The sequence below is a fragment of the Pagrus pagrus genome (genome assembly GCF_965226575.1).
Source record: "Pagrus pagrus genome assembly, chromosome: 24".
In the NCBI taxonomy this organism is placed as follows: domain Eukaryota; kingdom Metazoa; phylum Chordata; class Actinopteri; order Spariformes; family Sparidae; genus Pagrus; species Pagrus pagrus.
This window is the reverse complement of record NC_140206.1, coordinates 1,350,936-1,376,310: the sequence shown is the minus strand read 5'-3', so window position 1 is coordinate 1,376,310 and position 25,375 is coordinate 1,350,936. Positions and strand designations below refer to the sequence as shown.

Genomic DNA, 25,375 nt, shown 5'->3' with positions numbered 1-25,375 from the left:
ACACCAGGGTGTTGAGCGTCGGTGAATGCACGATGAATCGCGACAGAAATCACTCTGATTGGCTGTTCAGGTGACACCTGATTGTAAATCCACGATCCTGAGTCGCTGGTTCCCTTTTTTCTCAAGACGAATGCAGGAATGAACATTTCTTCGTCACAGGCGACGTGAGACGATGCGTCTCCACTCTCAGACCGACTAAAAGCCTTTTGAGAGTTTTAAAATGTTGTGTCAGTGTCTGAGCATCAGAGAAGCCTTCAAACACGACCGGACCCGGCTGTTCTCTGTCCAAACACCCACAACAGAACCAAGTGTTTACCTGTTCTGAAAGGACAGACTTGGAGCGCTACCTGCCTCCTTCACACCGGGTCCATAACAGCTTCTTTAACAGAATAGATGTTCAGAACCGGCTCTGAACGCAGCTCTGATCATCTATCTGAGGATCAGACAAACAGGAAGTGCCGCCTCGTTGGAGGAGACGTGAAGCTGGCACCGGTTCTCCTCTCTGGAGTCCATCACCAGGAGTTCCCTCCACCATCCGTCTCCCTCTCAGACACCACGACCCTTTTAAGGCGCAGAGCGAAGCGCCGGATCAAAGTCGGCGTTTATTACATTAAATACGCCCGCCGCGACCCGGCGTGCCCGCTCACTGGAGGTGTCGCAGCGGCACCATAAGTCCTGGGTGTTTATGGAAAAGTGCTGGCTCAGGGTGGAAACACTGAGCAGCGAGCGGCGGATAGCTGAAGGTCCTCGGCCGTTTGAAGTAGCTCCGCATGAAAAATGTATACAGGCCTTTTTTATTTATACGCCTCTCCTGTGATCTTTGTTTCATCATCCACCTGAGCTCCACGGGCCTGATGGGAATTTCATTCTCCTTAATCAGTGTCAAAGCAGGGTGGGCTGACGGGGAGGAAGACCCGACTCCAGCTGCAGGACGAGCCTCCACGTCGGCTTCATAAAGAGCAGAAGTGTCCTTTAATGTAATCACCATCCGCTTCCTGCAACTACTGCAAACATTAATGTGTGAATTTTACTAATTTGGCAGTTTATTCTAGTTTTTTTCTCCTGTAGTGTAGAAAAGTGTTCACAGTGGATCACCTGAGAAATGTGACGACAGCAGACCAGCATTTATTTAACAACCCAAAGCTGATGCACACTTTGAGTTTCCTCCACCGTTTTTTCTCCATGTCACCGACCGTGTGTCTTTCTAAAAAAAAATTTCTTGTGTCTTTTTAGTCTTTTTTTTGATTAAAACTGTAACATAATACATTTAAAGACGCCACCTCGGGCTCATTTTCAACAAAAGCTGTGAAGATTAATGAATTAATAATCTTGTTAGCTGCTGCTCCACTTTAAACATGTTTGTCTTCATTAAAATGAACTAAAACTTAAAGCTGCATTAATACATTTATGGCCACTGGGGGGCAGAAACTCACCACACACCTCTGACATATCACCACTTTGTAAAGTTATTTATAACAGACTCTGATCCACATGATTCATCAGGTGGAGTCCAATACTCTGTTTTTGGTCTCCACCACCTCCTGAGCTGCTGAACGCTCCACAATGTTCACCAGCGAGTGAAAAAAGACAAAAATCAGGAGCTAGAAGAGGCTAAAAAGTCAGCTGTGAGTATCCACATTAACTCACCGTCGATGGGGGTGATGTAGTCGGACAGGTGGGCCCCGGCGGCGGCCCCGGCCCCCTGCATGAGCAGCTCACCGTAGGGGCTCCGGTGGCTGGCCATCAGGTGGTAGTACTCGGCTGGACTCGCCCCCGGAGGAGGAGGAAGCCCGAACAGCCCTCGTTCCTTTAAATGCTCGTGGGCCACTGTGGAGGACAGAGAGGGTGAGGGGGTGAGAGGGTGAGGAGGTGAGGGGGTGAGGGGGTGAGGGGGTGAGGGGTGAATTCCTGCCCCGTCCCGTCTCACGCTGAGGAGATGTTTGAATGGAGCGAGGGGCCGGCGGGGCGGGTCGCTGATGTGCAGCGGCCCGTGTAGGTGCTCCCACCCCCACCGCCTCGTCCAGGCCTCCGGGCTGTTTCAGGGACTCCTTCAGTCTCAGCAGGGAAACAGTCAGACACTCAGGACCAGGTTTAGTCTCACAAAACAGTCAGCCAGCAGACGAGCTGTAGCCTCTTCCCGCTCCAACAGGCCACATCACAGTCTCATGGTTCAAGTTTAACAACAATATCACTGAAAATAAACACTTTACACATGTTTTCATGAGGAAATATTCAGCCGCCTGGAAAAAAAAAGACATTTTATGACCTAAGCACCCTGAGAGCAACAGGAGCACTGAACTCATTATAGATCTTTATTTCCTTATTTACACAAACTTTGTGCAGATAAAAGAGTCAAAAACAAGCGTTTAGGCGGAAAAACAGCCTGTTCAATGAGCGTAAAACAACATTAACTGCATCATTTCCAAGTTTAAGGCTTTAAAAACTGATATAAACTATATTTTACTGGATTTTCATTCTCATTGGCTACATGATGCATCAACCATCGGAGGCTGGTGTGTCAGTGCCTCAGGAGAGAGAAGAAGAAGAAGTCAGAGTCTATGTGATCACCCATTGGCTGTTGTAGGCTCTAGGGCGGGCATATAATCATCCCAGGTGTCGTCATACAGATAAAACATGAGGAAACATCTGCGATCACAATGAAGTCATTTAAAACAGTGTTTACTGAGTTTCTTTCTCCGTCTTGAGTTCAGATTTCTTAAGTTTCATATATAAAGTGTCCGTCTCCTGTTCCTGTTCACATCTGCGCCTTTAAACGTGTCGGAGCCAATAAGAGTTTGATGTGAATTTGTTTCCACCTCTCCGTCTGCTCCCGACGACGCCGGCCTGCAAACCAAACGCCCCCCCGCTCACTTCACCTCCCGCCCTCGCTGCACTAACTGATCCTTCAGACCACATTAGGACCGTCGAGCTAACAGAGAGCAGACGCCCTGCTCGCGCTGACTTCATGGCCGACGTCGCCGCCTTCACAGGATCACATTTCCACCGTCAAAACTCCTGAGCGCTGAGGACGAGGGAGATAAAGGCCAGAGCGTTTCTCTTAATCAAAGGAAAGTCTGTGGGAAACGTGACAGAGAGCAGAAAGAGCGCAAAGACGCGAAGAAAAGATGACGACTGGATGTTATCTTAACTCACAGGAGGATAAAGAAAGGTCACCTGGAAGACATAAAAGCCGACGGCCTCCGTTTCCAAACCTCGTCTTTCAACGAGCTATTTGCATTCCCTCCACCGCAAACACTCCCCCCGTACTTTTTCCTCTGGCGCGGCCGCTTATTTAAGTTTAAAAGCATCGCCACATTACCACTGACAGACTGTAAAAGAAGATTTATATCCGGCCCCGCCGCCGCGCTCCAATCTGTTATTGTAATTCAGCCTGAAGGAGGAGTTGTCATCGCGTCCTGGTCATTCTGGATGAGCGTTCGCCAGCGCTGGTTTGCTTTTATCAACCTCCACAGATTTGTTTTAAAGGATCCACCTGGAGACGCAGGTCACTGCAAAACCCATTCATGTAGTCCTGTTTGTAAATCAGCAGCAGGAATCATTTCATCCTCCGTCCTCTCACTAAGGTCACTTTCTGTTAAAACACAGGATGCTGCTGCTTCAAGTCTTTTCTCATGATGGATTCACTTTATTCTTCATTCGTTTCCCAAAAACTTTAAATCAAACCTTCGTTAGGACGGATACGACGACAGATACGTACAGGAGGTCGACTCTGGTTAAACTAAAAACACTCGATCGTTTGTGACGACGTCGAACGCTGATTTAAAAATCAACTCGATCATCTTTTGTTCTGTAATAAATTCTATCACAAAACTTTCATCTTAAAATGAAGCAACATCTTCTTCATTTAAAGGATTTTTAAAGATCCGAAGTGGCGAGAAAATCATCTTCAATTTCACAAGAATTGTTAGAACAAAATCATAAAAAAGAAAATGTTTTTAATCTTTTTATCGTGTGCCCTCTGATATATTTTGTGCAGCACAGTTAAAAACAGAAGTAAACTCCTGCATTTATCAAAAGAAGGTCAACGTTACGTCACAGAGACATCTTGAATGACTTGTTTCATGACCACGATGTCTACCTTTTCAAATGTTGGGACATTTCCAGCCGCGTTTGCTGCGACAAAACCAGGTATCTTCAACCAAAACACAATCTTTTTTTTTTAACCCTGACCAAGTGGTAATATATATTGAAATGTATTGACTGAAATAATGTTAAATCACTTTTTATACCCTAAAGGTAGAAAAACAGGCAATTTTCACTTTAGAGACGTTTTCACCCAAAAATCACAATTTTGGTCAGAATATAAACAACAATGTGAAATATATAAAATAACTCCAGAGAGAAGCTGAAACCTTCCACAGACAGTTGAACCTGCAGCATTATCTGGAGTATATTGACTAAAATAATGTGAAATTATTATACATATAGTTATTTGGACCCTAAAGGTAGAAAAACAGCCCATTTTCAAACACAGTGAGCAAAACAAGGAAGTGAATGCTGATGGAGGCGAGTGTCAGACGTCACTTCAGCTGTAGAGATGAAAGCTGGAGGGTGCACTTACAGTCGGCGGGGCTCAGTCCTCTGGCGGCTGAGATCATGGACAGGGTGGGGCTGCCGTGCACGGAGCGCAGGTAGTGCTCCATGTGGGGGTTGACGTACGGGTGAGGCGGGCTGAAGGGGGAGTCGCCGGTCGCCACGGCGGCGGGTGAAAGGCGGATCAGGGAGATGTCGGAGATGACGGGGCTGCCGGCCAAACCTGCAGGACTGGACGAGAGGGAAGAGAAGAAACGTGTGACTTCAAATAAACCTATAGATTCATACAGTTCATCTCTGACGCGACCACCTGAAGCGCCTGCACACAATCCGCCTGCAAACCTGATCCTCTGAAGCTCGCCGAGAGTGAGATCACGTCTGACACCGCTCCTCCACCGAGCGTTTGATCACAGTCAGGAGGAGGTGAGGCCGGGGTCACGGGGAGGCGAGGGGACGAGGAGGGAGGAAGCTCTGCGGTGACGCTGCTACCCGCGGGGCGTTCGTCGGTGTCGTTTATCCGTTAGCTCATCTCCAGGGTCGACCCGGGGACGATTACTTGGACCGTGATGAAAGAACGTAACGCTGACACCAAAGAATCTGCGTCTCTGACTCTGAGTGACGTTCAGTATTCAGAAGTATCTCTGTTACAGACACGACACAGTTTGATTGTTCACTGTATGAGCGCACACTTTGGATCAGTCTGGAACTGGTTTTCAACAGAAAACTGAAAACTGACCCTGAAGAAAGCTGCAACACAAACAAAATGATGCGATTATGAAAGCAAACACATTAAGAAGTGTGAAATTTAAAGTGTGTAGGTCTGGTTCATCTCTTCAGACATCACTGTGAGAAGAACTGGAACGTCTCTCGGCTTCATGAACGTCCTGGTTGTTCAGATCTGACACAGCATCAACAGATTTTAAGTCCTGACTGAACATGTGATCAAACTGTCCTCCGTGTTTTCCTCGTGTTGCGTGTGAGACCCAGGAGACCTCCGGATCTCCGCGTCGGCCTTTCCTCGGTGTTTACCGGCTCCTTCTGTCTCTCACCTGGCTGCTTCATTAAAAATACATCGTCCATCATCCAACAAAGGCTTATTACCTCGCAGCCACATTGTTGGATTGCATCACGAGTGAGGCAATGTTTTTCTCTTTGCAGAAGATAAAGATCTGATTTTCCACCCAAAAACATAATCATCCCCACAGTGTGTGTGAATTATTAACGCTCTCATCATGTAAGCGCCTGCAGGTGAGCTCTGTCCGTCTTTGAATCGGGTCTAAGAGGGTTTGTTTACCGTGATAACAAGCTGCTCCAACAATCAGTCCGACTCGTACGCGAGTATAAATATTTCTGCCTCTACGTGCAGCCCGAGAAGCTTTGTTCTGCTCCGTAAAGGAGAGGGCACACGTCAGATCTGACCGCGCTGAGCGAGTCATGTAATATTCACGTATTCAGAGAGGCTCCGGCTGCGGGTGAGTTTTCTGGGCGTCTGCGCGGCGCTGGGCGAACACAATGCTGGGCCTCCAGAGCGTAACCCGGCGCCGGGCTGAGACCAGAGAGAGGAGGGGGTTTCATTTCTGTCTCTTCAGGACGCTCATTACAGAAGCATTCACACACACAGCCTCGCTCCTTTCAGACGCTGAGTGAGCGTTTCAGTACAAAACTCTGAGAAACACTTTGCTGCATCGGACGAATTCATCTGCAGCCCAGCTGCCAGAATAACATGGCACCAGTGATGATGGCGTCGCATCACGATCACATTACATGTCTGTGAGCTGTATTTCAGGGCAGGAGGTCAGAGACCACTGTTCAAAACTGCATCTCAACATTTGTAAGAGTGAAACCACTGTGGCAACAGAACCAGATGTTTATAACGAGGTGTCAGGACATTTTCTGGCAATGTTTGTGGCGACAAAACCAGGATATTTCTGACGAGACATCAGGACATTTCCAAATGTGTTTTTAGAAACAAAACTAGATTTTTTAACAAGATGTCGGGACATTTCCAACTTTCCACAAACAGCAGATGGACGAGGTTAGAGAGCAGCTGCTAACACATCTTTAGAGCCAGATATTTTTCTCTAACTGTCTTTGCTGACATGTAAAAGTCTCCTGGCCTCAGCCTGAATGAAAGCCGCCTGGATGATGTGAAGCAGGCAGCAGGGCGGCGTGGAGCTGACGTGTCTCCAACACGTCTTTCCTGGTGAGCTTTACAGGAAGCTGATCAGGAGTGTCAGCTCTCACACCTCCTGGCAGACGTTACCTTATTCTCTGTTCATTTACTGCTGTTTACATTTGTTTGTATTGGCCCAGCAGCTGCTGACATGATGTTAATACCATTAATGAGGTGTCTGACTTCATAGACCCGTTACAACACAGACTCAGACTCTTTCTACACGGACTTCAGGCTTCATTGTTAAAGAGTCTCTGCCAAAACATTCATAACACAATCATCAACTCTTTGCAACCACTAACACAAACCGTCTGTGTTGTGTCTCCTCACACATTAACAGTAAAAGCTGAACTCATCATTGGTGGACTTTTATGATCAGATGCTAGTTGTGCTGGATTTTTTTTAGCTTCATGTGACTCGAGTCTCAAACAGACAAAATCAGACAACAACAGATAACTTTATAAACACTGCTGTATTTCTTCTTAATAAAATAATATTCCCTCCATCACGTTTAAACAGTGAAACACTGACAGACGAGTCTTTAACTTCCAACTAGAGTCTCAAGTCATCAGCAAAGAAAAGTTTGGCATCTGTAATAATGCTTTGCTTTGTTTTAGTCTCGACATCAGACTGCTCGTTTAGTTTGGACAAAAGTTTAAAAATACACAGATTCAGCTGGATATGATTGAACTGTAAGAATAGGGCTGCAACTCTGATTATTTCATTATCGATCAATCTGCCTGTTATATTTTGCCAATTATTGATTGCTTCTGTCGGCACAAACACGACTTTAAATAGTTTTTCAACGTCTCGTCAAAATATCTAATTCTTGTTGGTAAAAACTCGGCTAGTAAAAGTCAGAAACATCTGGTGGTTTCACGCTTACAATTAGTGAAACACAGGCGTGAACAGTGGTCTCTGGCTCCACCACCGTCCCTCCATCCGCCTGCTGACATGAAAGTCAGCTCAGACTTGTGTGACTCGTATAAATTTGGATCTGTGGTTTGCAGAAATGTTGTCAAAATGTAAAAAAGCGACGTCTTCCGTTTGCTTTTGTCGTCAAACCAACAGTTGAAAACACAAAGATTCTTCGTTTAGTGTCAGAAATGACAAAAGCAGCAAATCCTCACATTTAAGAAACTGGAAGCTGATGGTTTTTGACATTTTTGCTTGAAAAAATGACTAAATGATTATAAAAATCCCCACAAATCTTCTAATCAGTGCAGCTCTGTTGAAGAAACTGTAAAATGTGGCGTCTTGTGATAAAATCTCTCAGTAAAAGTGATATCTGAGGAACATGGATGTGTTATTGCCAGTGAAAGTATGCAAACTGTGTTTCTTTTACCTGCAGTACAAGTGTTTGTCTGTTTTATCATTTCTGTGTGTGTGTGTGTGTGTGTGTGTGTGTGTGTGTGTGTTAAGTTCTCGGCGACACCAGAGATGAATTACAGTGTGACAGTGAGTCTCGTCTCCGGTGTCGGGCTCGGGGAGCTCTCTGATTTAGATAAATCACGCCGTCCAGCGTGCGGCTGAATAAACTCCCACTGTAGGTTTATGAGTCTGCTGCTGCGTGAAGCGGACGCCTCAAACTTAACAGGCAACACCCCCCGACACCCCCAACCCGAACCCCCCGAACGCCTTCCTCCTCATGCAGAGGAAGAAATGACCTAGATACAAACAAACACATCACAGCGCTGCAAATCACGGCCTCCTTAAAAAGTCATTTCACCGTCTCATCCTCTGGTTTGTTCTGTCTTCAAAGCGGGACGGAGACTCTTTCTGTGAGAAGTCGCCCGTTTGAAGCGAGTGTTTTAAATCTTTGTAGAAACATCACACCAGAGGAGCAGAGAGAGATTCACAGGATGATACTGGATCATGTCGTTTCTGTCAGGAGTTTCATTCATTCCTAAAAATACTGATCGACGTCTTTCTTTGCAAAATCGACGTGTTTGATTCCAGAGAAACAAACCAGAGCCGTCTTCACTTACAGGACTTACACAGTAGATACTTCATCACATGGTGCACCAACATTCACCTGAAGATCAATGTCTGCAACACCAGCCAGCTTGTGTTGTTATGTTCGTGTAAACCACAGATAATCTGAACACCGTGTCTCTGCTCTGGTTAGGTTCATGCACAAAAACAACTTGGAAAGTCACGTTCTGGCATAAAATACTCGACTTGGTCGCCACAAACACAGCTGGAGATGTCCCGGCTTCATGCCTCCACATGTTGACACACCGTCACACACTGCGGTTACTGTGTTTCCTGGTTTGCCGGCCTCGTCTCCTCTGGCCCCAAACTTTGCCGAATTAGCTGTTAGCACTTCCTGTTCGCAGTGTACTCATGGATGTACAGACAACTGTCACTGGATCACTGTGACACTGAAGAAAACTTAAAAACATGAAGTTTCTAAGGCAGGTTCTGCACATGTGAGGAGCGTCTTCTTTGAGGATTTCTAAGCAGATTTATGGAGTCATCTCGTAGTCCACAAAACATTTCTGGAGCTTCACAGTAAAAACGAGTTGCAGCGTTCTGCTGAACAACTGAAGTAGCTGGAGATGATTTAAAACGGAAAAACAACCAAAGAAATGTTGAAGTCAACACAAGTTCAAGTCAAAAAACAGCTGACAGGATGTTGGACACTGAATGACAGCTTATTTTCTTAAACCTGTGCAAAACCTTTGATTGAAAACCTCTGATGCATTAACCCTCATGACCTTTGACCTATCTGATTCTGAACAGCTGACCTACCTGGACCAGATCAGTGTAAAAAACACGATATTACGTTAAATTATTTAACATTCGTGGCCTTTTCCTTCACTCTTCTCCTTTCTTCTGTTTCATCTACAGAAATATAAATGCTTTTTCACAAAAGTTGCGTTCTGATACATCGGATCTGAGTTTTCCCCGTCAGGACCGCCACATCTCGTCTCGGCCTCTGACATGTTTTCCAGAGGAGGAAGCGCTCCTGCTCGTGCTCTCCCTCCTGCTACCTCCTCGCCTCACTGTCATCTGCCGGCGACGGCGAGGGAAGAAAAAGCGTCCTCGCTGCGTGGAAGAAAAAAGAGGCTTCCCCTCGGCTGCTTTTTATGACAGGCTTGACAAAATAACCAGCCCTCTCATTACGGTATATGCAAACAATGATAAAGGGGACGGCGCAGGGATGTCATGTTAGACAATCAAGGAGGGGACCTCTGACACGCTGCCACGAGCGGATAATAAAGTGCCGCGCCAGGCGACAAATGACACCGCACTTAATTTGCTGCGCAATGTTCCTGTAATTAGGTGAATTTGGCACAGGCAGGGGGGAGCGACAGCTAGATCAAGGTCTTGATGAATTAGGGGTCCACTGTCAAGATCAAATCACATTAATCAAGGTGGCCGAGTCCGCGGACAGCCGGCCCCCCTCCCCTCCCCCGGCCTGCACTCTCCCAGCCGCCGTGATGAATAGCCCTGCTGCCGCCAGGCGCGAAGTATGCATCACCATCAAATCTGTGAATTTAAATGTAAGAGTACTATTTGGAGAATTCTATTGACTTTTTTTGTCCTGGCGCCAGTTTTTCTTCTGTGATAAAGTAACCTTAAACTCCTGCAGGAGGCTGGTTGTTCAGTTTCAAAGTGTGCCACAGACTTCAGCTCCACTCCACACACATCATATCCAAACCGAACGCTGCTGAGGACGATGCACAGCTGAGCTTTTTAAAAACGAGTCGAGAAAGATGTTTGCATTCGAAATAAACCGAGAAGTTGTTGTTTGCAGTCCAGTTCTTCCAATTCTGATTCATAAAGTCACTGTTGTGTAATCAGCAATCAACATAATGAACAATTAGCTTCTGAACACTTCTATTTTAACCACACTGACCTCGACAACGTCCTCGTTTTCTGAAACAAATCATTGGAAAATGAACGCAACAACTAAAAAACTTTAGCCAGAATAAAACAACATTTGTGCCAAAATAATTTCTCTCTAAAAACAAATCTTGTTGGGATATGAGCGTCGCTGTGACCCACGTCCTTCCCCTGCAGCAGAAAGCTTCTGTTGTTGTTGGTCTAGTTGCTGCTGTATTTCTTAATAACGTCACTCTTCTAGAAAATAAGCATGAATTACTATGATTCACTTTGAGGCAAATTTGCACAGTCTGCATCTGAGATAACTCTCAAAAATAAACACTGAAGCCTCTGATTGGCACATAAATGCACCGTAATCCACTTTCCAAACGAGTCTGTAATTCCAGCTGCGTTATCCTGCAAATGAGCTGTAAATTTAACCCCGAGAAAGTTGCTTCTCTCGATCACATGTCACGAGCTTCATCAGGATATCGTTGGCCTAGTTGTCGATGTCGAAACAAAACTTCTACAAAGTCTCTTCAAGTCGATGTTGCTGTTGTTTGTCGTCCAGTTGTTGCAAAATTAATTTATAGTCATACTTCTATAATCAGCAATTAAAATCAACACGTTAAACATTATTTAGCTTCTGAACACGTCCACTTTTACGCAGATTTAGACTTCAGAATGCAGAAATTTAGGAGGTATACTCTCTCACATTTCACTGTTTGTTTGCAATAATTAACATTTGAGAACAATATATATATTTTTCTTCACCACAACAAATCTGTTGAGTTGGATTCTGTGCAACACACTCTTGTTTTTCCCTCCACCCTGAATTTCCCTCAGGAAAATAAATGGGACTGCGTCTCTTATTGAACCCCAGCGCAGCCTGGAAGTCGGCCTCACCACCAGCGCTGCAGCGGCACATGCAGCCTGTGCCGTGACCTCTATACTCTGGGAGTTTAATTACCGCGCTAGCTCGGGGGCAACACGGCCTGCACCACACAGATTAGCTCCACAACAAGCCATTAATGAATATAAAGAGGTGCTGGATGTATTATGTCATCGGTGATGGATCCGGCCCTGCCGATCGCCGCTAATGGAGCGAGCTGCAGATTGATACGAGCCAACCGGCAGAGAGTTATTTATTTATTACCTGTTTATTCATCCAGGAGGGTAACTAATACATTCATCTTCCACTGTTTGTATTTTATGCTTCAGGAGGAGAGTTTTGCTCCTCTTTATTTATGTGACAGCTGAAATTACAGGTCACTGCGCCGAGTAAGATTTTATGAACAAAACACAAGATCGGATAATAAAATAAGATTCATTGCTGTAGATTAAATCTGTAGTTTCAAAGGTTTTCAGCTTGCTTACAACTCCCAGTCCGAGGTCTGATTGCTTTTTTGGTTCTGTGAATGTGATTGATTATGATGATGTGATTAATTGATTCATTTTTTTTGTGCAGTTTTCAACAAAGAATAAACGTATTATACTTCACCTTCATCACAGATGATAACATTACAAGGAAATGTGCAGAGAGCGACAGTTTGAGACGTAATTTATATAAATATTCTATTCAAACTTTGAGACGAACCTACAAGTTTGTGGCCGCCCAGAATAAAATGTTGGCAGTTTACATTCCTGCAAACGTCCGTCACCTCTGTATCATGTCGACATTTCTACTATATGTGTCGTAGCGTGTAAATGACGTGACTACTGTGACTACAGTAGGTCGACTGTCAGAATGACTGCGATGATTTTGGTTTGTCTTTAAAGAACCATTTTGTGTTTCTTCAATTATAAATGCACATAACTTAAGTTTAATTATGTTCGTAACTAATCTGCTAACCTAGAGACCAGTGTTGGAAATGACGTGAAGTCACTGGAACGACTTTTATATTCTCAAATGTTGGTTTTCTTCAGCTCTTGTTGTGTCGGTTCTTCACTACGACACCAAAAAGCTGCCCAGGAGTCTGAAGAATTTTAATAAAGAGCTTTAAATGTGGTTTAATCTGACACAAAGCGTATGCAATCAATCTACCAGAATAAACCTTTCTACAAATTTAACATGTTCCTGCAAGTCAACTTTTACTGAAAGAGAAAATCTGAACGTTTGTTCCTTCACACACATTCTTGGCCAGAAGCTCCAGTTGTAAAATGCCTTGCTCAGCGGCTCCTCAGCTGGTAAAAGAGAGAAGATTTTTCCCAGTAACCAAAACTTCAGACTGCGAGCTTCACAGTGTTTCATCCCCAGACGGCTGGAGCCAAAAGAGCAGAGAAGCTCGCCCACATAATCAAACTGTATCGGAAACAGGGGAAATTTAGAAGCAGCATTGATTATTCACTTTGGAAGTCAGCATGTTGTCATCTGCTTTTGATACTGAACTTGGCGAACGCTCAGCTCTCATCAGCGCCGGCTAACATCCACTCCAGCAAATCCTCCAGAGTTAAAGGAGAGAAACAGCCTGTGTGCTGTACAGTAGTGAGTGAGGAGGAAGTGAGGGTTCGCATCAAAAACATCTGACAACTTTAACTTCTGTCTGAGGAAACCCTTAGAAAATATTTACCTAGCAGAAAAGAGGCCACTTACCCGTGCATGGCGTGCAGCGCGTGGGGCTCGTAGTGGTATCGCCCCTCCTGATGGCGCATGTCAATCGGGATCGGCGTGTGGAAGGTGGGGAAGATGTGGTGGGGGGCTGCGAGAACAGAAAAGCAAAGAAGAAGAAGACGGAGTTAGACGAGGAAGGGAGGGAGGGAGAGGAGACTTCAAAAAAAAGAGAGCTTGCGAGAGAGATTTCAAAGGCAAACGGGCTACAATAAAGCAACATGAATTTCAGAGCGAGCTGAGCACTTTCGTGTAAAATATTGGCACTATCACACAAGAGGAGTGGAATAAATAAATAAATAATCAAAGTCGTCCTAAGAAATCCTACATCTTGAACATAAAAGATATCCAACCGGGCTTTTGACAAAGACCTGCAGCTAGACGCTCTTTGAACTAGACGGGATGATGGACTGTGTGGAGGGAAGCTGCAGCCCCGACTCAAACCGGGTCTGACAGCGCTGGGAAAGCTTTCTGCAGACTCCTCCACAGCTACAGCTAAACACACACTCACACACTCCTGGGTCAGCTGTAAACACGCCGGCTGTGATTTACACCACGGCTGCTTTATGAATCCTGTTTCTGTTTCCAGGACTCAAGTGACGGTCGGGTTCTGCTTTGTGTTTGTAGGGTTGCAGAGACCGAAGCAGCGTTCTGGACCTTCGTTTGTCTGAGGTACAAGGTGAGAAAATCAGAAAGAGACTTAAAGAAGTGCTCCAGTGAGACTGTTGTAAAGTCAGGTCCTCAACACTCACCTCGTTTTGTCACATCTCTGGACGCCTAATCCAGATGCATGTTAGGTTCAGGCACAATCTACTTCTGTTTTAGAAAATACAAGACCAGGACGAGAGTCCTCCCTCCTCTCCTGGGTACGGCCCACCACTCGACCCTGACCTCCATCCTTTTCCCTAAACTTTTCCTAAACTTGACTAAGCAACTGTTTGACGTGAACTTTGTGGTTTTCTGGCAGAAAGATTCTCCGGGTCATAACGAATAAATACTCAGAATGAGGCTGAACTGGTCAAGAGACAGATTGATAACATGTTCAAAAGCAGAAGAAGCTGAAGATGTCCAGATAAATTGGCCAGATGACGTCACACCACTGATGGAAAATCTGGTTTTGACATGTTTGGGGTTTGCTCCATGTTTGCTCCATGTTTGCTCCATGTTTGCTCCATGTTTGAGGTTTGATCTGATTAAGTGATTAACAGAATAATACAAACAGAAATACTTTATATTCAGTAAATCACCTTATAAACCTTGACATGATAATATGTTAGCATCTTTCAGTAACGACACGTGAACACTGCTGCCCTCTAACATGTGACATGTAGGCTGTTTTACTTCACTTCACATGATCAAATTCAGCATTTGGCTGCAACACGTCACTTCTTCAGGCCTGAAGATGAAGCCCATAAAGCTGCTCCTCTGCTTCCAATTTAAGCGTCCAGTTTAACAGTATTTACGAGCTCTGTGTGTTTCATCGTGCATCCTTTTAATGGCCCTTGTTATTTTTCATTAAAGCTCTTGTTTTCCTTTCTCGGCTCTGGGAAGTTTACCCAAAACATCAGAACTAATTAGCTGCTGCGATAACACGAGTGTCTTCATTTTACCGCCGTGTAAACGAAGCCTTTAACTGACTATATGGAGTTATGTTTCTTGTTAACATTTTTCTCAGGTTTTTTATTTTGCTCCACGAGGGCATTGCCTAACTCTCTCTCTCTCTCTCTCTCTCTCTCTCATCATCTCTTCCCTCGCTCGCCCTCTGTACAGTGTTCAGATCCTGTTAATTACAACCTGGTGTGTCTCGTCTCCGAGCTGCCGGATCGCAGAAGAACAAAAAGACGGAGAGGAGGACGAGGAGGAGGAGGAGGACGAGGAGGAGGAGGTGAGCCAGCTGATCTCTGGTCTGCATTAAAATTCTTCTCCTGTCACACACACTCTCACACACACTCTAGCGGGAATCTCGCAGGGTGACCTGGGATTTCGGAGCGTCGGGGTCAGGGCCACGGATCATTATCTGCGTTGGGAAGGGATAACGGGGCCTCCGAGGGCTCCCAGGGGCCCCGGGACCTGAGTGAGTCAGCATTCCAGGTCCATTCCTCTCACTCTGCACCCTGACAGCCTGACGGACAGACCCGGTCCCCGAACGCCGGCAGAAATAGCGCTCTTTACTTCATTTTCGGTCTGCGCAGTGCCACCGAGGCCTGACGGGACGAGGCTGGATGGCTTCAGCTTCGTCTCGATGTTTTCACGTCTGAGCTATGTTTAGTTTGGACCAAAGGAGAAGAAGAAGTCGGTTTCCTGTCACCAAATACCAACAGTGTCCCCTTTCACTGATCCATCTGCACTTTTATTAACTTAAAGGGTTTATTTTTACATTCTGGATGAACTTAAAGTCACAATTAGATTGTTTTCCTCCCCAGTTTTGTCGCTCAGCGCTCATGACACCAATAAAACTATAAATCTAAGTAGCTACAGAGACAGAGGGACAGACATACGTATACAGATGCTGCTCAGTGTGACTGCTGTTTCCTCACAGCTGCTCAGCATTACAGTTGCTGCCGTCTGACTTTTGAATGTCAGGTGTGGCGCCTTTATTACAGACTTTCAGATGAATTAAAGACACGAGCCCGAGGCTGTTTCCATGACAAACACTGGGAGGAGGGGCAGCTACGACTTTAACACGACTCAGTCACGACTCGAACACACACGATACTGAAACCAGCCGCTGAGTAAATCCAGCTGGGATCGGCTCCGACTGCTCGGTGGATGTAAAGTCGAGGTGTCTACATTTACTTTTCAAGCGTTTACACAAAGAGCAACAGTAGAAGAAGTCGTTCTGTCTGTTACCAAGGAACAAAAACTTCACTTTCTCTCGCAGTAAGAGGATTTGAAATATGTCTGCATCTTCAAGAATCAAGGGTCGATGCACAAGACAGGAAAACAACGAAGGCAAGAGCAGCAGCTGAGTCGTTCTGACAGACGTCTTTCGCTTGTGTTACTAACAAACACAACTGAGAAGAACAAGCAGAGTCCTGCAGAGAAGCTGAAGAACAGGCTTCATGCAAACACCGACTGATGTGAAGCTGTGATGATCTGCTCAGCAGGCAAATATAAGCAGCTAATAACCAGGAGAAACACACTGAATTATATGTAAATCACTTGCAACAATGAAATATTACCTTTTTATAATCGTATTGTTTCTCTCTTGTTGCCACGATCATTATCACCCTGAAGCTCTGCGACTGGTTAAACGCCTACAAGTTTCCCTTTCCTCAGCGTGGCTTCATCAAGAAGACGCGTGGAAAGTTGACTTTTTAGCGTCCCGTTACAGAAATCCTGTGGATGTGACTTCACCTGCCGTCTCTTTATCTCCAGTTATGTTTTCTTTCTTGAATCTCTCTCACGCTCATTCTTTATCTTACATCGGCCTCGCTGCCCCCGGACGTCCTCCATTATAATTCTGTATAATCAGCCTCTGTCTGACTCTACACTCTGTGCCGGCTGAGCAGAGGCAGTATATATACATACTATATAAGTGTGAGAGCGAGCTGAAGGGCCCCATTCAAACAGCAGCTCGAGTTAATGCTCCATTCATAACAGTGGGGGGTGAGTTATAAGAGGGGAGACAAAGAGCGGCTGGATCTGGGTCACCAGGACATGACGGAGAGACGGGGAGGGTCAGAGTACGTAAGGTCATTTCTATTCTGGGCTTTTTAAACTTTTAGATGGACGTTTAGAGAAGTTTTTACAGAGTTTGTTCAAAACACGAAACGTTTATCTGCAGTCGCTCACCGGAGAATATCATTCACCAGAAGCTATACTGCACTTTAAAGAGTAACTCCACCCAGTTATGTCACTTAGTGGCTCAGATGCATTGTGGGTAATGCAGGCATCATCATGATTTGAACAGTTTCAGTGTGTAAAGTTTTGGTAAATGTGCTTTTAAAAGTTTCAGTCTGAAGCTCAGATTTCTGAAGGAGGATGACCCTCCTGGTCCGGACACGTCGGACCTGGAGGAAGTCGTTCAGCCGCTCCTCCAGGTTTCCTCTGCGGCCCTGCGCGGCGTCCTGGCCGGGGGATTGACCAGGCAGGCTTATTCCATCACCGAGACAGCTCCATTGTTCTGCCGCCACGGGAAGAACAAAAGGCGAGCGCTCATGAGAGTTCAAGAGGCACATTTACCTGATTCGCTGGGCCCCGATCCCCCCTGGGCGTACGCAGCGTCAGGCAGCGCCGCCGTGGCCTCGCTCGGGCTCCAGCCATCTATTAGTCTTTGCTCGATAACATTTGTTTTAACGCCGCAGCGGGCCGGCTCCAGTTTTTCATCGTCAGCCCCTCCTTCTGTAGCACACAGCAGAAACACTGTTTTCTTATGTGGCTGCAGCGTTACCTTAAAGTTTAGGAGTCCTGAAACTGCTCAGACAGGATTGTCTTCACTGAAGAGACGCTGCGAAACTTTGTGCATTAAACTTTTTTGAGTATTATTCCTCTACATATTTCCAAACCTTCTGTGTTTTCAGTGACTGTAACAGCCAGACTACAGCCAGTAAAGATGCCTGAAGTCAAAGTATCCCATATCAAAAATAACTGCACGAAAAGGTCAAGAAAGGAAGGAACGAGGGAGATCAGAGCTGGAAATAACAGCTGAATATCTTGGCTCAAGTCCCACTGCTGCATCAGGATTTCTTCAGTTATTCTTCTCTGCTTTGCCCAAAGTAAACATGGGCCATATAGTGCATCACTTCCTGTGCAGCGGAGGACTTTTACCAGGAAATAGTGACGAGTCAGTGCGAGTAGAGTCACAGCAGGAGAAGAGTGGTTTATGTACTGACTACAGGCTGGATCAATAGTCAGAGAGCAGTAAACCAACACTGATCAGCAGCAGAACAAGACCTTTAAATCACCAACACAAATATCAAACATAAGCCGTGTGATAAAAAAGACAGTATTGGGTGGATAAGCGCTGCTCGGTCCCACAAAACCTCCATTCTTCTGTCCAAAAGTCACCAAACATAGCAGATATGAGAGGCTGAACACTGAGGAAACGTTTGGTAAGACTTGTGTTAGTTTGCCTAAGCTACCAAAAAGTCCTCTTCCTCCCTCTTAACTCAGTCTATTGTGCCCCCTTAAAGCCTAGAAGGTAGCGTTCCTTCAGAAATGGTTTTCAGATGTTGGCAGGGAACCAAGAAAAATATGATCCTTCAGTTTTTCCTTCTGACCTCTTTGGGGGTTCCCAACCTGTTGGAGAACCAGAGTAGGGCATGCAGGCCATCCATCCATCCATCCATCCATCCATCCATCCATCCATCCATCCATCCATCCATCCTCCTCTAATTATCCATCCATCCATCCATCCTCTAATCATCCATCCTTCCATCCATTTATCCATCCATCCATCCATCCTTCCATCCATCCATCCATCCATCCATTTATCCATCCATCCATCCATCCTTCCATCCATCCTCTAATCATCCATCCTTCCATCCATTTATCCATCCATCCATCCATCCTTCCATCCATCCATCCATCCATCCATTTATCCATCCATCCATCCATCCATCCTCTAATCATCCATCCTTCCATCCATTTATCCATCCATCCATCCATCCTTCCATCCATCCATCCATCCATCCATTTATCCATCCATCCATCCATCCATCCATCCATCCATCCATCCATCCATCCATCCATCCTCCTCTAATTATCCATCCATCCATCCATCCTCTAATCATCCATCCTTCCATCCATTTATCCATCCATCCATCCATCCTTCCATCCATCCATCCATCCATCCATCCATTTATCCATCCATCCATCCATCCTTCCATCCATCCATCCATCCATCCATCCTCTAATCATCCATCCATCCATCCATTTATCCATCCATCCATCCATCCATCCTTCCATCCATCCATCCATCCATCCATCCATCCTCCTCTAATTATCCATCCATCCATCCTCCTCTAATTATCCATCCATCCATCCATCCTCTAATCATCCATCCATCCATCCATTTATCCATCCATCCATCCATCCATTTATCCATCCATCCATCCATCCTTCCATCCATCCATCCATCCATCCATCCATCCATCCACCATCCATCCATCCATCCATGTGTGTTGAGGTGGTCCTACCAGCCTCTGACAGCTGTGTTCAGACCACATGTTAATAACCCCCCTGCATCACGGGGCTGGCATTAACTAAACGAGGCAGGCGGCGCTGCCGGGCCGCTGACGGGCCTCCTCCGCTCTCCGTGCCACTAGCGGCATGTTGTTAGCATGCTGTTTGTGCAATTTAGGTACTTAAAAGACTGCTCGGGTTCAAAGACTGATTGCACCGTCGAGTAATCACCCACCTCCACTGCACGCCTGATTTATCACCACCTCGCTTAATAGCACTGCTTAACACACAGGTTTGTCCAGATTAAGTAATTACCTTAAAGCAAAAGTTTATTATCTGCTCCGACGGGCCGGTGATAAAGGCTCGCTGTCGAGACGAGCCACAGAAAGAGCTCGTAGCTGCTGAATGAGAGCGATAATTAAAATACAATGAATTAAATCGTCGCTTCTGGGGCTGTCACCGTGCTCCCCAGCTAACATCCATATTACCCCGCTGGCACCCTTGCTAGGAGGGCGCCTGGGATTATACCTCGGCCCGGACTAGTCGAGCAGCTGAATGGGAAATTACTCCAGTGGGCCATCTGTAAATTAAACAGACCTAGTTCTTCTACAACACGAGGAAGGAGGGTGAGGAGAGAGCAGCAACACCTGAGTTTTACACATTAGCTCAGCTCGCTTCTTGTTGTGATGTCTTAATGAGGGGGAGGCCGCTGCAGATACAGATGTTGGAGGAGGGAGAGAACAACCAGGGAACACGGGGGAATGTTTTGAGTGATGCGCCTCTTCCTCGTGATGAATGCGTCGCAGGTGGAAGCAGGAGACGTCTCTTCACCTCCCCGAGGAGGCCCGGACCTCCAGCTCGATCTACCAAAATAGATCTCGGTGCGTCCTGTCGCGTCAGCACTCGGCCGCCTCCCGTGTCGATAAACGCTCCGCTGCACGCCTGACACATGCTGCTGAAGCTGAATCCTCTCTATTTTCTGACCCCAGCTTTATTTTGTTTGACATTTCGCTGCTGCTAAAGACGGTCGGACCTCTTCAGCTTGAACAGACACACAGGAGGTTTTAGACAATATGGATGTTTATAGTCCAACGGCTGGCGGTTAAGGGGACTACAGATTTTTTTTTTTTTACCTTTATTTAATTTTTTTTCATTTTCCTTCGATTGTGTGAAGACAGAGGGTGTTTGGGGCTTTCTAAATATAATAATATGTCACTTACTATGTCAGTGCTGGGCTCCATATCAATATTATATGGTTATCGTTATAAGAACGTGTTATCTTAGATTTTGGATATGGTTATATCATGTCATTTTCCTGGTTAAAGGCTCGTTACAGTAAAGCGATGCCATGATACCCATTTAGTCATTATATCCACATTACTGATGATTATTGATCAAAAATCTGATTGTGTTGATATTTTGTGAAAGTGCTTATAGTCATCTACAGATATCCATATCATCCCTATAATATTGTCACAATATCCCGTACATCTGAGTAGATAAACAGTTATCCTATAATATACAGGCAGGAAGTACTGGTATCAGCTCTTCAGAAACACCTTTTAAATGAACTTCAGATTGGAAAATATCAAATGAAGCCTGAAGAGAGACGAGGCTGTAACGTTATAAACAGAATAACAGAGGACCGAGGATCCTGCCTTGTGGAGCGCCACAGAGAAATGTGGAGGCGTCTGCAGTTACTGGAAGAAAATGTACATCAGTGCTTTAACTTAAAAGTCCAGTGTGTAGGATTTAGGGACATCTATAGGCTGTGTTCATATTTTGTGAAAGTATCAATAGTCATCTCTTAAATATTGTCACAATATCGATATTAACATTTATGAAAATCTTGTATCTTGTATACTTGTATCACATATCGCGATAAAGCTTAAAAATATCATGGCATTATCTCACCCAGCTGAAATGTAAGGTAAATCAAGGAGAAACAGATGTATCACCACCCAAAGGCTGTTTCTCACGTCATCTTTGGCACATATATGCAGAGAGATCCTCCTGAAGCAGAGCTGTAATCACACCTACAGACGTCTCTTAGTGGCAAAGTTAGTGTTTATGAAAGGCTTTGGTTCACTCTGCTCGATTACAAGCCAACCGGGCCCTGTAAACTAAACTCAGATGGGTTCCTGACGAGCTTGTTTATGGGAGAGTTTTTGTAACGTGTCATCGCGCCGGGGCAGAGGTTCTGTTGGTGAGGAGACGTCAAAACAAATCAGAGTCCGGATCTTGTAATTTCAGCTCAAAGTGATGGTGGTGTAATTCCCCAAGAACACAAAGAAAGAGCAGAAAATGATGATCAGATGAGACATTACAGCAGTTTAACTTCTGACTCTCAGAGCTGGTTAATCTGTGTTTAAAAATAAAAAGGACGGGGTCTCTTTTTCCACAACAGGACTACAAACTTAAAAGTAAAGCAACTTCTTTAAAATCATGTGCGACCTCAGCAGGCTCTCAGCAGTGGGAAAGTGTTAATCAGGATTAGAAAGTCAATTCCCTTTAGGTTTGTCTCCTTTTCTCTATTGTTTCCTCTCAAGCCGTCTCCCACATGCTTCTGTTCAGCAGAGAAAAGAGTCGACAGAGAGGTATTGTTGACGGAGGTCAGTTTGAAGTGTGTGAAGAGGGTTTTGTGTGAGTCCAGAGTGTGAAGACAAAGGTCACGACGGAGGTGACGGAGCAACACAACACGTTCCCTCCTTCTACCATCTCTCTGGTGTTTGATGCAGCTGAAGATCTGCCAAGTTTCACTTCTTGTTTCTGGGACTTTTAACAAGGTGAACTGTTTATTTTCAACAGTTACAGACAGAAGCCAGGTGCTTCTTCAGCTGACCTGGAGGCACAGTGCTTTTTGAGGAGACCTGGGGAAGTTTCTGCTGTTTTTGTTGTGACCAAAACTGTTTATTTTCACTGGAAGTTGAAGCATTTCCAGCTGTTTTTGTGGCGACAAAACAGGGTGTTTTTTAAAGGAGACCTGGGGATTTTTCCAGCTGTTTTTGTGGCCACCACATCTGGCTACCCACAAAAGGGGGAGTTTTTTAAGGAGACCTTTCCAGCCGCTTTTGTGATGACCAAGATTATCTATTTTTTGAGGGAAGTCGGAGAATCTCCAGCTGTTTTTGTAGTGACCAAAACTGGGTGTTTTGTATGGAGACCTGGAGACATTTCCAGCTGTTTATGTGGAGACCAACATCGAAAGTCGGAGCATCTCCAGACAAAAGTCAGTGCCAGCTTGACAAATAAACTGTTGTCCAACAAGCACAAACGCAACAACACACTCCATTAGAGAGTGTAAGAGTTGGGTTTGTCGAGGCCTGAAGGAGCAGCAGTGGCGAGCCTCTCCATCCTCCCCCTCCTCCTGCATCTCATCCCAAGTGGGCCACCTCTGACCCGCACGATTCAGCCTCTGAATGGGGACGGCGAGGGCCACAAAGCCCTGCAAACAGCGCAGTGTGTAATGATAAAGTGGTTGGCTAGGGAGGGAAGAAGAAGCCGCCTCACACACAATTAAATGCTGACTCGCACCTCATCTCGTCTCGTCTGAGCACATCGGGACGGGACGAGAGCAGAAAATGAGCCACGTTAAACTGTTTTCCAAACTGTGCAGGGATTCAAAGGAGAAATCATCCTCCTTGAAATAGAACAAAACATTAAATATGAAGCCTTTAAACTTAGCTTCCGCTACATAATGCTGACCCAAAATAAAAAATCTCTGTCCACCTCGCGATTCATCTTAAAAGTCCTGTCTAATGAGTTCCTGTGACTCGTGTTTGGACTTATTAAGAAAGAGATGGTGTAAATGAGAGCAGCACTGATCTGCATATTTCCTGACCTTATTTCAGTCCTCGCTCGGCCTGGTTTGGTGGCTAATTAGCTCGTGCAAACACCACCAATGGGTACAAGACAAAGCACATCAGGACAACAATTAGTCTAAAAGAGCCATTAGCTTCCCGAGCAAATGAGGCTGCAGAGCGCCAAAACACTGCAGAGAGGAAATACATGTCACCTCTCAGACTGAGGAGGTAAAAGTGTTGAATATTATTACAACAGGGCTGAATGTTTGTGTCATTTTTGTACAAAAAGAAACAGCAACACAGATTCTGCACTAAATGTGCTAAAAAGCTAAGTCGGTAATTATTTCTCATAATTATGAGGTGCTGACCCATGATTACAAGAAAACACATTTTCTGAATTTACTGTTTAATTACACAACAAATGAGACACAAATTAGCTAGCTAGCATGCTATTTCCCGCCTGTTTGTACAGTGGTGGTCTGGTGTTAATGGGTTGTGTCTGTGTGTGGTTTCCCCAGTAAACACACCAACCTCTGCAGCGCTCCAGCTGCAGTGTCTATCAACAGGTCGGGTAAAGCGGACCGGACCGGTGTCAGAAGCAGAACTACAGCCTATAAACCAGCATATCATGAGGCAGGAAAAACAGACACAACCACAGCTGCACTTTGAGTTAACAGTTTGAGTAAAGCGGAGAAACACGACAAAGGCAACCAATCAGAGACGGAGTAGGACGAGTCTTGAAAGAAAAGTAGTGCGAGTACTAACGTGAGTTATACTTTATTTATAATTCTGATTTGTTTGCATTTTTATAGCATTGTTTATGGTTATAATGGATAACCTTCTGTCAGTTGCAGCAGTTAGAGTTCAGTGTTTTACTGTTTTCTAATATTTTATGTTCAAACTATCGTTGTTAACACGAGCAGCTGTTAAAGCAGGAGGCTAGCTACCAGAAGCATCCTGCAGTGGCAGTACGACAAGTTTCAAAGTGCCAAAACCTTTTCCACAGATGTAGAAACATTCAACTCCCACAATTTCTTTCCCATTTGTCGTCACAGATTTAGAAAAATGATCTCTGAAATGTAACAGAGTAGATGTACATAGTTACTGCCACTACTCTGGAAACAGGATAATCATAAATGCAGAACTACAACGAACTACAACTGACGAGTGAGTTTCTGAAACAAACACTCCTGACTCGTGCTAAACCTTCATCACTCATCTCATCCTGACGGCACAAAGCTCGGGGACTTCACTCATTTTCTGTCCAATTTAAAAGAAGGAGGGGAAGCCCCTGATCTGGAAACAGGAGCTCGGCTGAGGGGATTGTTGGGAGAGGGGAGGCCTCCCACCTCCGACAACCCCGGCTGAGTGTGAGCGGGGGCGGGAGGCCGCCTGCTGAGGCTTCCTGTCGTCCTCGACGTCACTCAGGCTCGCGTTACGGCCAGAGCTGGCTGTGTTTTTGTGTACGAGGCCCAGCAGACGGGCTGTCAGCTGTGATCGAGTTTCCCCGTCAGTAAGAAATGTGTCATTACACCCACGTCCCGACGGTTTACACACATTATCCTGCAGCCTGCCGCTGCTGCCTGCTGCTTTCTGACGCTCCAGGAGCTGGAGGTGGAGACAGATTGATTTCTGAAAGACATGTGTTGCTACAGTTATGACTGGACTGGACTGGAAATGGTACCGGGCCGTTAGCTGCAGACACTTTGTTGTTAGAATACATTGAAATGGTAAATAACAGTAATAGTGCAGATGATGACAGAAGCCTCCGCGTGTGATGAAGAGGTGGCTTCGAGTCAGACGATGGGAATACTGAGAGGAAGGTCGAGCCTCCTTTGTAAAAGTACAAAGAGCGAGTTCGTCAGTCAGGCGGAGAGCGAGGAGACGCCTTCATGTGACCCTGCGTGGGTTCAGTGTTGTCGCCACTGTGACAAAGAGCGGCGGAGGGTGGGACGAGTCTCAATACAGGGAAATAAAAAGACTGACGGGTTCAAGCTCGGGAGTTAGACAACTGATTCTGGGAGGTGAGGGAGGTTTTGAGAGTTAAAAAGTCATCATGAACAGAGTGACTTCACAGAAAAACCTGATAAAGAGAAGTTCTCTCTCGAGTGTCTCGACGAATCTTAGACACGACTTATCAACAGGAGGTAAACTAGTCCACTTGGATCAGCTATTAGCCAGAAAGCTAACGTCATGCTCGCACAATTCAAAGTCAATAACATGGAGAACAATTGAAAAACAGTAAATATGATCTGACAGGATGTTCACAAATAAAATGTT

The 25,375-nt window shown here is 45.4% G+C and overlaps 1 protein-coding gene across 1 annotated transcript in view; it reads right to left on the bottom strand.

Annotated features, from left to right (window-relative positions):
• Positions 1-25,375, bottom strand: part of LOC311253085 (zinc finger protein GLI2-like) — a gene marked incomplete at its 5' end in the record, with an annotated part of 56,174 nt that overhangs the window by 18,753 nt on the left and 12,046 nt on the right. Inside the window, 3 exons of the mRNA XM_084346819.1 lie at positions 1,648-1,827; positions 4,583-4,785; positions 13,152-13,257. Coding sequence (XP_084202945.1) covers positions 1,648-1,827; positions 4,583-4,785; positions 13,152-13,257 — 489 coding nt within the window. The remainder of the gene's footprint in view (positions 1-1,647; positions 1,828-4,582; positions 4,786-13,151; positions 13,258-25,375) is intronic.